Source organism: Rattus norvegicus, chromosome 1, assembly GCF_036323735.1.
Source record: "Rattus norvegicus strain BN/NHsdMcwi chromosome 1, GRCr8, whole genome shotgun sequence".
NCBI classification, from domain to species: Eukaryota; Metazoa; Chordata; class Mammalia; order Rodentia; family Muridae; genus Rattus; species Rattus norvegicus.
Window position 1 is genome coordinate 185,458,348 of NC_086019.1, and position 14,850 is coordinate 185,473,197.

Genomic DNA, 14,850 nt, shown 5'->3' on the forward strand with positions numbered 1-14,850 from the left:
ACACACACCTTAGAGTCACCAGCTCCTGCCATGGCACCTCTGAGTCAACACCTCACTCAGCCCACAGGACTCGCACACATGGTGTATCTAGAAGGCTCAGAGATGATGTGGCTGGCTACCACCATTTCCATTCTTCCTCTGCAGCCCCCAGCTGTTCCACGGTTGCTCCCCATGTTGAATGGGCCAGGAGTCCTTACTCCGGTCTGAAAGGGAGTTCATACAATAGACAGGGTGACTTCTGATGTACAAGGCAAACATTTTTATGGCAGTTATGTGGAGGTTTAAGTTCCAAGGTAACAGAGGGACTGACATTCATACAGTCCTGGCAGTTTCATTAGTTGAAGCTATGACAACATGACACCTTCATATCCTAGGCGTGTGATATGATGACTGCCTAGCCCTTGGTAACTGTCTCATTTAAGTATCGTCTGACTGAGATGAGCAGGAACATATTCAAATCATATACAGAAGAGGAAGCGGCTTTGCTACAAAGTTATAAGGGCCTTTCACAAAGCACAGGAAGTTCAGGCTGCCATAAAGGACAGTAGACAGGACCCGCATTGGTAATGAGCAAATAGACACCCTTATTACCATCCCTGATTCTAAACTCCAAGTCACCAGAGAGATGGTTTGGCTGCTGGTTTAAGGCAAGTGTTCATAGCGGAGCTAGTCCCATGTCAGAACTTTTAGGTTGTTTGGTAGAAGTGTGGCTGCAGGGGACTTCTCCTGTGGGCAACAGGGCTTCTCACAGGAAGTGGAGCTGACAGCCCCAGAACAAACCCATTTGAACGACTGACTACATGCAAGTCACATATTCACCATGTTTCTAAGTCCATGAGCCTCAAGACAAACAAACAAACAAACAAACAAACAAACAAAGACAGCTTCCCCCAAGAATGCTTTCAGAAACAAATAAAAGAAGAAGGCAGCTCTCTTCCTAGGTAATAAAAGGAAGGGAGGGAAGGAATGTGGGGAGGTGGGGAAGTGTGAGGATAAACTCAAAGGTATAATATTAGAAAGACAAAATGGCAAAATATTTTAAAAATTCTGCTTACCAAGCAGTAAAATATTGTCCAAGAAACAATTTCTAGAGAAATTCATGAGACAAGACAGTGAGACTAACACCCCAGCAGTGATGGGGATGTTCTGAAAACACCTGACAGGCCTAAAAGATTTTGTGACAGAGTTTAATCACATCTGCAAGGATCTAGGCTGTGTATGCTATTGCAGCCATTTAAAAAAAAGTCCTCCTTCCCCATTTATTCAGGTGGCTGTATTTATACAGGTTATGCAGATAGGGAGCCTGAGTAACACTGAGGCTGAAATTCAGCAAAATTAGCAAAGGATGTATACAGCTAGAGAATTTAGGGGAGATGTGCTCAGCAAGCCAAGTAAAACTTCTTCTAAGAATGTTTTGCTTTTAGGAAGTTTGATGAAACAATTAAGTCAGTGCAGTGGCCAGGAGAAGGGAGAGTGTACCACCAGCTAACAGCTTCTAAATTGGGCACTGATGGAAGCCAGCGGTCACATCTATAAACAACAGACTAAATTGGGAATGCAGGATAATGTTTCATATTACAGAGACACCTACCTACCTGCCTGTCGTTATCCTAACACAGAATTTAGAGCCTGGAAATGCCAACAACTCTTTAGTGTTGTTGTAGAAGGGATTCAATAAGGTGAGAGGGGGGAGGAGGGGAGAGAGAGAGACAAGAGAGACTGTGAGATAGAGAGACAGAGAGACAGTGAGATAGAGAGACAGAGAGACAGTGAGATAGAGAGACAGAGAGACAGTGAGATAGAGACAGAGAGACAGTGAGATAGAGAGACAGAGAGACAGTGAGATAGAGAGACAGAGAGGCAGTGAGATAGAGAGACAGAGAGGCAGTGAGATAGAGACAGAGAGGCAGTGAGATAGAGAGACAGAGAGACAGTGAGATAGAGAGACAGAGAGACAGTGAGATAGAGAGACAGAGAGACAGTGAGATAGAGACAGAGAGGCAGTGAGATAGAGAGACAGAGAGACAGTGAGATAGAGAGACAGAGAGGCAGTGAGATAGAGAGATAGAGAGACAGTGAGATAGAGAGACAGAGAGGCAGTGAGATAGAGAGACAGAGAGGCAGTGAGATAGAGAGACAGAGAGGCGGAGAAAGAGACAGAGTCAGAGATATACATGTTGTGAATTCCCTGTTTGTCCATGACTAACAGAGGGGAGCAATGTCTGCTCAAAACCCCAAGGAAATGAACTAGTGAGGAGGAACACACATGTGTACACACACACACACAAACACACACACACACACACACCCCGACTGGACTATATGTGGGGAGGGGCACAAGAATATAACAGCTACAAAAATCATAAGTATTTTTCAGAAGGGATTTGTGTGAAGAAAATGCTAGACTGTTACGAGATGGTATATGCAGATCACCTGAGTGGTAGCGGCACACTACGTCCCTGCATGGGAGTCACCTTCAAGGACACCTCTTTTTATATCCAGTTGAAAGGAAACCTTTGACGTTCATCCGGGGAACCATTTAGAATGGCTGTGAATATTTATTTGGACACAGAGATTAAGGATATTGTATTAAATGCAGTGAAAGTATTTTAATAATTAAAAACAGTAATAATAGAAGAAAAACAATAAGAGAAAAATCCGTAAATATGTGTAGAATTAATATGTGATATGGTGTCATTTAAGCTAGTAGGAGAAACATATTTAGCTGGTAATGTTGGGATACTGTCTAGTCATTGGGAAAAGGATTCATCCCTCAGTTATACCAAAAAATCAGGCTTAAAGCGATTGCAGATTTACACAGTAAAAACAAAACCACTTTACATCAACAGAATGGTGAGAAAATGTAAGTTCAGTACCCATGACAGAGTGTATCAAGACAAAAACTAAGAAATTTGCCAGATAAAATAGACCTATGTCATCTGTTTAAACACAGATACCTTTTATATCTTACAGCTTAAATTTATTTAATTTAAAAACTTTTTTAAACTGCAAAAAAAAGCAGACAGTAAAATTAGCAGCAGGATCCTGAACATGCGAAGTCAGGGATTAGCACATTAACAAGTAAAGACTTATTACATACAAATAAGAAAATCTTATAGTGGGCATTAATAATGGAACTCAAGTAGAAAACCAACAAATCAAAGGAGGAACAGCTAACTCATTCCTCAGGAAGAATGCAGTGAGCCAATAGGAGAAACTTTCTATCTCCAAAGCCAGAGCGTCTGGGAATGTCATATACTGACTGATCCAATAGTCTTCTGGAAGGAGATTTGGCTAACTTGACTAAATAATGCCAGAAGCATCATTCAGAAAAGAATTTCATGGATACAAAGTAAATGAGGTAGTGTTTGATTTAGCTTTGCTGAACATAATGGTGATGGGTGAGATTGGCATGGAATACTATACAGCTGTTTAAAAGGCAAGTGTGAACAGAGATAGAATATTATCCACAGTATACAATCACACATGAAATGATTATGGAGTAAATCAACCATTTAGCTTGAGTCTGTTTCTATTTTCAAAATTTCTATTTTTAAATTCTATTTTTAAAAAAATGCATGGGCACCAAGTCGCATTCACAAGTAGAAACCTAAATGTATTAAACACTTTTAATAGTGCCTATCTCTGTGAGCAGGGATCATGGAAGATCCTTTCTCCTCTCTTTCCCCTTTTGATGTGTTGTCTGTATGCACATTAACCAGAGAATGCAAAGTTATGAGGTATTTTAAAGTCGGCAGTGATTAAGTTTTAGATGTTTCCAAGGCTGGCCCTACCCAGGACTGCTGTTGATCTCTGATGAGTCCATACACACGTGTGCTCCATCTTCTGGTTTCAGACATCGATCCATTTCCTCTTGGAGTTAATTTTGTTCCTGCAACTCGCTCAGGTCCCAAGGGCTGGGGCACGTGCTTAACTCCCAGTCTTCTGTATCCCTCTCCAGATCTATTCAGTGATTTCTCAAGTGTTTTTCCTAATTGAATATAACTTATAATTTCATTTTTAAAATACATGGAGCCATTAGTGTCAGTAATTAGACATTAACAAGTATGAAGATGGCCCATTAATGAAGCAGAAGCCTTATGGACCTCTGATGCTAGACTCTGTGGGGGAGAACTACTTATAAATGCCGTCCCTGGAGGACTTATGATGGACCTGTTTGTGAACATCTGAACAGCTGTGGGACCAACAATGACATTAGCATCTTCCTAACAGGTGCGAAAACACCGGCTGCACGTGGGATTTATGTTGTTGCACGAACAGCCCAGAAGCCCAGCCAAGCTGGAAAAAGAGGCCTCTATAAAACTAATCCTAGGAGACAGAGCTGATTCTGACAGACCCCTCCCCCCTCAGTTGGCCTATCTTCCAGTGTATCTACAAGGAAACCCAACTGGTGCGATTTGATATGTGGCGTCGGCATCGGGCTGCTGTGAATTCAAGTCCCCTTCCCTAAGTTGCAGCCTTGGGATCTTGGACAGGATTTTGTTGTTTTGGAAACAGAAAATGCATTTATTGATTGCTGATCCAGGCTATCCACAAAGAAAGCCTCAGACTGACTGAAATAGGAGTTGGACGACATTTACCAATCGCTTTGCCACATAAGACCTTCAGCCGCTTGTTACTTTACACTAAGAGTTTGAAAGAAGCCCTTGGATTGTCCCATGGCTCAAACCCGACTGAAATCAAAGTTTCAGAGCCAAAATCTTGCTGGAGACACACTCCTTGAAAAGGTAGTATAAAAACAGCCATGTACACCACTCGCTCACCTTATCAGGAAACACCGGGCAGCCATAATCTGAAATGCTAGCACTGGTTTACAATGCTGCATGATCAGGGACCTTCTTGAACTTACAGGCGGGGAAACTGAGCAATGGTGGAAGCACTGAACGTTTGCCTGTGTTTATGGAGAGCTCGCTCCAACGTGGGATGAGTTTGAGCCATTTGCCCACACCACATAACTATTGCCCTCCAGCGTGTTCTGCCCTGAGCTGACCTGCTCAGGTATGAGTCATAGACATCACAGCCCTTCGCAGGCAACGTCAGGGCACCCATGAAGCCTGTAATGGTTAATATTGATTGCCAACCTGACAGGGTCTATGATCACCTAGGAGAACGTCCTGTGTATAGATTGATTATGTATGTAGATATGTAGATGTACATTTCCCTACTAGAGGGGGGAAAACCCATATTAACTGGACTGGGGTCCTGGGCTGAATAAACAGGAGGAAGTGGGCTGAACACCAGCACCCACCCCTCTCTGCTCCCGGGCTACGGTCGAAATGGGACCAGCTGCCTCCAGCTCCTGCCTGTGCTAATGGACTTGACTCTCAAACTGTGGGAGAAAACAAACCCTCCCTTTGTTAAATTGCTTTTGTCTGATGTTTTGTTGCAGAGTTAGACAAGTTAACAGAAAGACTCCTGGGAGAGCCCAGCCCAGACAGTAACATTATGCCAGCAATAGTCGGGATGACAGTCGAAGCCTCCTAATTGATTCTTCCTCTGTCCTTGCCTCCCTTCCATCTTGCCCCAAATAGCATCCCAAAGCATCCCACAGCATCTGTAAAACAGATCACAAGGAGAAGTCTAGATCCTGACCTCTCTCTGCTTCCTGTCACATTTGACATAAGTGCTGAGTCTTTTCATTTTCGGTTTTGTATCTTGTTTTGCTTTTTTTTTTTTAATTTCTCCTACGACCCTCAATTCTGTCCCTCCCAGCAATGGTGGCTTCCTTGTTACTCGTGGAACACACCCAAGGGGATTGTGTTCCTGTCCAGACTGCCACCATCTCCCCAACTCCGGGTAGGCTTTTACTCTAACATCTCCAGAGTGAAGCCTTCTTTGACACCATTCTCAATAGCTCAACCTCCTTAGCCCTCCATCCCCCTCTTCCCTGGATTAGTTTCCGCTTCAGGACTTGAGACCTCTAAGGTGACTCATCTGTCAGAGACATCCCATGCCCATCTCCATGTGCCACAGACAGTTTGACTTTTTCAGGTCAGTCTATGTCTTGGCTTTGGACCATCACCAAACACAGAGTAAATGATTGGTAAATATTTGGCAAATCTATAACTTGGCCACATACCCTTTTATCCACAAGGATCTGAGATTTGGTGGCTAAAGTCCTGGGGAACTGTGTAAGGCTACATCAGTAGCAACAGCTAGAGGTTTGGCTTGTAGGTTACCAATGTGTGCGGGTCTTTACTGGTGTTGGCAGGAACAGGGATACAACTCCAGGGCCAAGGTAGTCCTAGCTTGGAGATGTAAATGAACTGAAATTGCCCCATGGGGAAGTGACCAGGCATATAAACATTAACTTGGGTGCCAGCTATAAGAGCTACAGATGTCACCTCTTCTTCAGACTGCATATTGTTGATGGAAATGAGATCTGTGTACTGTTGTGCCCAAACAAGCCAACAGCAGAGCAGATACTCTGAGGTGAATGTTTTAGACCCTGGCCTGTAGATCTCTCTGCACAGAACGGGGCCAGCCCTGTGATCTGTCAGTAGGGCATCCGGATGGCAAGTAGCAGCCTGGAGATAAAGCAGGAAGGAATTACTTAATAATCTACCCTTCACTTCTCATATCGACCCGAAAGATGATGACTTCCGACTTATTTTCCAGGAGATAAGTTCCTCCTTCACTGTATCCTGACTTTTAAAGTCGTTTGCACCGTGCTTCATCTCCTGTGTCAAATGCAGTCGATGAGGCTCCTTGGCCGCTGCTACCCCTCAAATTTTGTTTAGCTCACATGGTATTTTGAGGAAAAGAATATTGGATGCTTACTTTAAAATAAAAACACACCAGAATAACACTTATGGTTTTATCTTGGAAAGTGGGAGATTTTGGCAGCAGGGGACCTTCATTCCCATTTGTTAAAAGTCATCTGGAAAACAGTGGGATTCTTCTGAAATGGAGTATTATCTTGCAGGACCCTCACCCTCCCTGACCAGCCCGCTACAGCTGTCATTGCCTGTATGATCATGGAAATATTTGAGCTAGCAAACCTGACTTTTACCGGTAGGTGGTGGCTACTCTGCTGAGAAGGAGGGAGCACCCCTGTGTCGCACAAGGTCACACCATGTCTTGAAGTCCCAAACATGAATCTGCTCTCTTGACTAACCCTGAGGCTCAAACCATGGGACTCATAACTTATGAAAGTCAAAATGGGGAAGAAGTATTTTATTTTAATTTGATGTTTTGAGGTAATTGCTCACTATGTAGCTCAAGATAACCTGAAACTCATTTAGATAGCCCAGGCTAGCCTCAAACTTTTGATCCTCTTAGCTCTGCCTTCTCAGCGTTGGGCTTATGGATATGTATCACCATGGTCAGCTAAAAGAGCTATTTATATAAAGCCTTCAAGAGCTAGCTGTGCTTGTGACCTCAGCCCTTGGGAAGCTGAGACAGGGGGATTGTGAGTTGCAAGCTATCCTGGGATACACAGTGAAATCTTATCTCAATAAAAGAAAAAAAAAGGAAGATGGAGGAAAGGATGGAGAAAGGAAGAAAGAAAAGAAGGGGGAAGGAAGTAAAGAGGAGCTTTTGAGGTAGCAGAATGGAGTTCAAAGCCTGATCTCATTGTTCCTTCAGAAAACACCATGCCTGTGGCTGGACTCCCTCAAGTCTGGAAGCAGAATCTATTCCTTAGACCATGAGATGGAAAAGTTGGAGGCTAACATAACCTCTAAAACAGCAAATTCAAAGCCTGGAACACAATAGATATTTAAATATTCATTAAGTTTCATCTCAATTTAGTGGTCAGTGTCTTGGACCATTTTCTGTTGACCTCTACTACATACCCATCAGGAAATGTTAGGGGACAGAGAGCCCAGGCTGGAAGAGAGAACTGGGAGAGGGATGCTTTTGTCTTGGCACAGCTAATTTTGAGCATATAGTCACTCTCTTTGAGACAAACTTCTTATTTAAAAATGTATTCACTAGCTCTGTGAGAGTTATCCAAGTCTTGTTGGATTAAGAGGCCATGTGCTCTAGTTGGCCCTGGTACAACAAACCACTGGGACACTTAAAGTAGTCGCCAGACCTTTCGTCTAACTACTCTCCACGGTGTTGGTTTGGTTTGAAGTCGCCTGGATGGTTCTTCCAGTCTGGGTCAGACTTAGATGAACTCAGTGGGATTCATCCCTGCATCTGTAGCCATCTTGTAGGTCTGACATGTGGACTGGCTAACGTGTGGAGGCTTGGTCTAGAAATCGTAACAGTCATCTCTCCACATGGTCAACCATTCTCCAGTAAGATGTTGGTCTCCTACTCAATGGTAGCCGAAAGGTCCAGGGTCCACAGGAGTGTGAGCATTGGCACCCACGAGTGTTTCAAGTGTGTGCATATGTTCCATGTGTAATCTGTTGGTCAAGTCACGAGGCCAAGGTTTGAGTCAGTGTCAGAAGGCACCACCAGGAAGGTCTGGAGAGAAAGGGATTTCTTTAGATACTTTTGCAAGTGATAGACCCTATTACAACTGTAAGCTAAATTAAGAAACGTCTAGAACTCAGCAGTGAGTTGTCCTCCTCCAAACACTGCTTGCAAATTTGGGGACTGGTAAGGAGTTTGCTCCTGAAAGACCTAAACTGAGCTCTTCTCCAGCCTACATACAGAGATTGTCACCTGAGTCCTCCGAGCCTTGCTTCCCTGTGTGACCTGACTTGACCACAGCAGCTTAGGCAGCAGCCCCATATGGCTGCAAGTCTGTGTCTCTAGAACACCAGACTCTGCCAGTGCCATATGCTGTCTGGGAAAAACCATTGCTCATGGAGGCATCGATGCTGAGAACTGGCAGAGACATCTGCTGGGGCTGGAACCTGTCATGGTCCAGACGAGTACCAGGGCCCGGTATACCTCCAGGCCCATGGGAAGCTAAGACAGCTGAACTAATGGCTGGTCTCCTGGCTCTCCTGGCATCTCTCTTCTGGATCCTGGTTCTGTCACTGGTTCCAAAAGCAGCCAGCGTTCTGTGCCTCTGGACTTCTCAGAACTTAAACCCTGAGACTTTGCAAGGGTGTGAGTAGATTGGGACCTGCCTGCTCCTTCTCCACTACAGGAATACACTAGGGGCTATACCATCCTGTCTGCCAGGGCCTTCAAGATCTGGCTTACTCCAGTGGGGTGAACTCCTAACTGCAAGGAAGCATGGAATTTAAGGGTCATACCAAATTGTATGGAAGAGGCTGGGAGTCAAGCCTGCAGAGACAAGTCTGCTTGAGGCAGCCATCAGCACTGAGAGAGCACTTATTATATACCTAGAACTAAGTACTGAACCCTATGAGGTCTGTATTACTAGTAATATTATCATTATCATTATAATTATCATTTTATTAATTATTCTTTAAGGAGCTGGGGGCTCACATAAGGAGATTATGCTGACGGTCCATCCATGTGCCTCACTCCAGGGATCACACCCTTTATTTTTTGACACCAAGTCACTAAAGATAGGGAGGCTGGTATAGCCATTAAAAGTATGAATACTTGGGTGTTGACTGAAAATTCAATGCCAGTGCTATGCCATTCTACCTAGACAACCCCAAATCCAGGCTCTGCTTTCTGAGCAGCTAACCAGTTTGAACTATTGCCTTCTTGAATTCCTATGAATCTACCGTGTGTTTTGGTGCCCTTGCAGATCATCTCTAGAGACCCCTAGATGACCTTCAGGAAAGACTTTGTTGTAATGAGCTCTCGTGTCTTTGAAAGCAGTTGAGCCCCTTTGTGGACTGTGTTCTTGCCAGTTGTCCTGTGTCCTTGGAAGGGCACAGACATATGGCAGATGAGTCATGGATTTCAACACCCTTTGCAGGGTTGGCAGCCCTGTTGGGAAGCCACCCCAGGGACCTGACATTGTGAACACATGGCCCAAGTGATTTGGCCCCATTTTGCATGAGATTAACTGTGCGTGAGGTGTGATGAGGGTCGGAGAGTGACTTGGGGCTAATGAGCTGAGTTCAGGGCGGTGTTAATGTGGCTGCACACACAGCAGGCATTTCCATCCATCAGTCTATCGGCCCCGCTGCAGATGCTGTGGTGTAAATTAATCTGAAAGTTGCAACTCCACCACTGAATCCTTCCTTCAGACCCGTCTGTATCTGAAATCTTCCTCTGAATTCCTGAGGAGGATAAGGCAGTCCACTGGCCTCCTCCCTTCATGGAGGCCATGGATGGAATTCTCTATGATCTTGATCCCCAGAAAAAGCTCAGTGCCCATTGGCCTAGGAAGAAACCCCTAATCTTCAGCCAGGGACTGTGTGAACCATGGTGATGAAAACTAGGAAACCTCTAGTGGCCCACAAAGTTCTGTGAGGAATGGAGTCCAGCCTGTGGGAAGGTTAAGAACTCTCAGCTAAGGTAGGTATTAGAGAGCAGTCAAATGACTTAAGAAATCACTCACATTTGCTAAGTGCTCTATCTCAGTTTGTATGTTCAGAGATGGCATAGAAATCAAACCTAGTTAACCCCAGAGTCCCTAACATTTGAGTAGGAATGCTAATGGAAGTAAATTGCTTTTCCCTGAGATCTCAAGATGTAGATAGTATGTAATAAAAGTATGGATGGACATCTCTGCCAAACATACCAGGAAGTAGTCTTAAACGTAAGGCCAAGACACAGAGCACAGCAGAACCAGCCAGGCCTGGTGCCACATGCCTACAATGCCAGCACTCAGGCCAAGGCACTACGTGGTCCTCTCACTTCTCCTTCTATGTGGGGCTAGTATAGACCCCAGAGCCTAGCTCTTAGTAAGCAGGTGAAAGACTTTCTCAGTGGCAAGCTGATCATGCCCCCTTACTGGCTGGTTCAGACACTGGTACTGTTGGGAAAAGACACAGTAGAATCCATGTTAAAACAGCAAATGATCACAAGTTCAGAAGCTGTTTAGGCTATGTAGTGAGTTCAAGGCCAGTCATAGCAACATAGAGAGAATGTATGTCAAACTAAAACAGATCTGGCTTGGGGTACAGCTCAGCATTTGTTGAGCATGTGCGAGGCCCCAGGGTTACACACCAGACACTATACAAAAAAATGAGGGGGGAAAGGAAGAGGAGAAGAAGGGGAGAGACCTGCTAACTGATAAAGACAGAGGTTACTAAGGACGTGATTTGATCCCTGGCTCCAAAGGAGCCTGAGACTAAATGGATCCCTGGACTTTCCCGAGCATATGTGACAATCAACCCTATTATTAGTCACTTGTGACCACACAGCTAATCTCAGCTATAACTAGTTGTTAGCAACTCCTAGTTCTATGGTCTTGGGGGAGTATTTAAATTCACTTTTTGAAAAACTTCTATAATTCTAGTACGTGTCTTGTGTGGCTGCTGAGAAGACTGGCAAGGACACCTATAAATGTGCCTGAACACTGCTTGACTTGAACGTATTCTCCATGACACAACCATCCCCTTCTTTCCTATGCCCTTCTTTGTCCACTGCAGACCCTGGTACTGTTGGGAGAAGATAGAGTAGAATCCATTTGAGCACAGCAAGCTCCAAGGCTACCCTCAGGTCTTGGTATACTTTCTCTCATTTACTCTTTTACCCTCCGTTCACTCACCAGCCACTCCATTCTCTAGAGAAGGCACCAGAATTCACATGTGGACATTGGGGCTGCCACGTTGGAACTGTAGATTTAAAGGAAGCCAGCTGAGAGAAACCAAAGACTGCAGGGTGGGATTAGGAACAAATGAACAGAATAGGTTGTGACTTGCGGAATGGTATGGAGGGATATGTGATATTGTTAACAGAACCTAACTTTCTTGGCAAAATCAGACACAGAGGTTTCCAATGGATTCAGGAAGCTAGAGAAAATACTTCATAGCATTAAAAACAAACAAAAATAACAACGAACTAGTGCTCTCCTGAAAAGATGTCTCATACAGAAAAAATGTCTCCCATAAAAGCAGGAGGGCCTGAGTTCAGATCCCCCAGATGCCACGTGAGAAGCCAGGTATGACAGCTCATGCCTGAAATGCCTGAAGTGCTGAGGAGATGGGGGATCCTCAGGACTTGCTGGCCAGCCAGTCTACCAAGTTGGCAAGCTGCAGGTCAAGTGAGAGACCCTGGCTGTTAGCCAGTGTTCTCTAAAGAGAAAGCACTTCTAGAATGGTGTGTGTGTGTGTGTGTGTGTGTGTGTGTGTGTGTGTGTGTGTGTGTGTGTGTGTTCTTTATTAGAGTGGATTAAAGGCTGCAGTCCAAGTCCTGCCAAGGTCTGGGTCTAGAGGTTGTTCAATTCATGAGACTGGATATCTCAGCAATCCAGCTCTGGTCCTGGAGTCCCAGTCTTCAGTCTATGTTAGAATCCCAAAGCAGTGGTCTCTGCCACCAGTGAAGCAATGACCGAAACAGAACAGATGAACTTGCCAGCCAAAGTGGAAACAAGCAGGCAAGAGACAGATGCTTCCTTCCTCCTTGTCTTTTTCTCTGAGCTCCACCAGAAGGCGTGGCCCAGGTTTAGGGCGAGTCTTCTCACCTCAAATGACCCACGAAATACAATCCTTCACAGACTTGTCCAGTTACTTGGGTTTCATTTGATTTCAGATTTAATCACGTTGAAAACCAAGACTGGCTGTCATACTCAGTCTGGTCAGATGCTGAGGAAGGTTAGGAAGAGAGTGAACATGAGAGGAAAAAGAAAACAAAGCTGGGGGTTAGGTTACAGGGGCAATGTGGGGTGGGAGAGATGGGGGGAGGAGGATTACTAAACACACTGTTCAAAGTGTCATAATGTTATTTAATGTTTTGTATGCTGATTGAAAAATAAAGCTAAACATTTAATAAATAAGATGGGGAAGTGATTGAAGAAGAAAGATGACAGCTTCTTCAGGTTTCTACACAGACACAATGAGGGGATGCAGATGAAGCGGGATAGGAGGGAAGTGAAGAGGGAGGAAACTTATACCAAAGGCTCTCAGCCCCACTTGTTTGTAAACTCTTTAAGAGCAAGCACTGGGCCTCCTGTTTGGTTTTCTTCCGGTATCTCCTCAGATCTTTGTCACTTTAATAGTAATTAATAAACATCAGCAAAATAAAAAAATAAACAAATACAAGTGTCATAGACATGCAGGCTGCCCACTGTCAGACAGTAGGAACCAGGGCAGGGTCTGAAGTTTACCTGTGGTGGGCAAGTCACAGAGACAGAAAGAAGGGGAAAGATAGTAGAGGGTCAGTCAAGAAGCAGAGATACCCTTAGTCCAAGTTCCACATTGTTAGCTCTGACATCGGGCTTATTCTATATCGGGGATCACTCTATAGACTTCTTATTACCATTTTATAGACAAGAGACCAAGGAACAGGGGCTTCATCAGCCTGCCTAAGAGCATACTGGTAAGAGGAGGAGCAGACCCTCAAGTCCAGATTTCCTTGCCTCAGGATGGGAGAGAATGGGCAGCAATGCTCCAACCTCAATAGTTTTCATAGAGTGTGCAAATGCTCACGCAAATCCTTACACCTTGCTGTGCAGGACTGTGTGGTTCAAGGATCGTCACACCAGGAATCTCCCTGGGTCCTGGCAATTATTCTAGGGTGTCAAATTCCAACGCAGGTGCCCAGGGCTGCTGGTTTTGAACTTATACTTGGCTACGTTTAATTTGGGTAACCCTGGGTACCTTCCTTGTCATCAGTTTTTCCATCTCCAAAATGTAGGTGCCTATCTCAGCCATCATCTGCCCCAAAGCATTGCATTCTTCACTCTTAGACTTCACAGCTCTGACATCACAAACTCCTGTACAAACAGAGCAAAGGCTTTCTTAAGGATGGACTGAAGAAGGCTTCCCCTCCTCCATCCCCTCCGGCTTCCAATATCTGAGCACAGACCAGCCACTAATGAAAGTCATCGTCTTTGGAGGTGAGGTTGAAAGGAGTCAAGAAGATGCCACCCCACCCCCCGAAGACCAGAATTTTTGAACTTAGAACGACTGCTCTCAAATCCACACTCAGCATGTGTCCCTGTGAATTCTTTTCAGACCTAGGATGTTTGTTTGTTTGTTGTTTGTTTGTTGACACCAGAAATGCCCCTCTACTAGGGAGAAAAAGAGGCTCTCTTCCCCAGATAAATACTTTGATGAGGATCTTGCACATGGCACTGAGTTGAAGTCAAGCACATTTTGACCTGGTTAACTGTCATACTTGGCTGCCCAAAGTCTATTATATGCAGATTTCAATAGACCTAACTAGCTCTGCTCTCAAACTCTGAGAGTGAACATATCAGGAATCAATATTTGGGGCTAGAGAGATGTTCAGTTGGTGAAGTGTTTGTGTCCAAGGATGAGGTCCTAAGTTTGGATTCCCAGCACCAATAATAAAAACAAGAGTGACATCACATGCCTGTTATCCCAGCACTGGGGAGAAGGAGACAGAAGGATCCCTAGGGAATCATTGGCCAGCCATTCAAGTCCATCAGAGAGCTCCAAGTTTAGTCTTCTGGAAAATAAAGTGAATGGTAGTTGTGGAAGGCATCCCATGTTAATCTCTGGCCTCTATATATGTGTATATGAGTCCACACACACCCATACATAAAGAAATCAATCTTTCATGCCTGGTGTGATGGTGCTTACTTGGGAGGAAGAAGCAGAAAGAGTGTAAGTTCAGGGTCAGCTTGGCTACATCACAAGAGCCTGTCTAAAGAGAAACATGTTCAAGAGAGAAAGGCATAGGGAGAGAGAGGGGATGAAAAGTAGTGAAGGGGAATAGAGAGAGGGAGGAGAGGAAGAGGAAAGGAAGGGTGGGAGGGAGAGAAAGAAAGAAAGAAAGAAAGAAAGAAAGAAGAAAAAAGAAAAAAGAAAAAGAGAGAGAGAGAAAGAGGGAGGGAGGGGAGGGAGGGAGGAAGGGAGGAAGGAAGGA

The 14,850-nt window shown here is 44.6% G+C and overlaps 1 protein-coding gene across 3 annotated transcripts in view; it reads left to right on the top strand.

Moving 5' to 3' along the window:
* The window catches only part of Hs3st2 (heparan sulfate-glucosamine 3-sulfotransferase 2), a 121,256-nt gene that overhangs the window by 70,903 nt on the left and 35,503 nt on the right, over window positions 1-14,850 (top strand). The window contains exon 2 of one of the 3 annotated variants that reach the window (XM_063285968.1): window positions 6,947-11,410. The exons of 1 other annotated variant lie outside the window; for it this stretch is intronic. In XM_063285968.1, coding sequence (XP_063142038.1) covers window positions 6,947-7,058 — 112 coding nt within the window. In that variant the 3' untranslated portion in view covers window positions 7,059-11,410. Of the gene's footprint in view, window positions 1-4,233; window positions 6,893-6,946; window positions 11,411-14,850 lie in introns of those variants that run through there. One more of the 3 variants, XM_063285971.1, reaches the window with a different exon arrangement.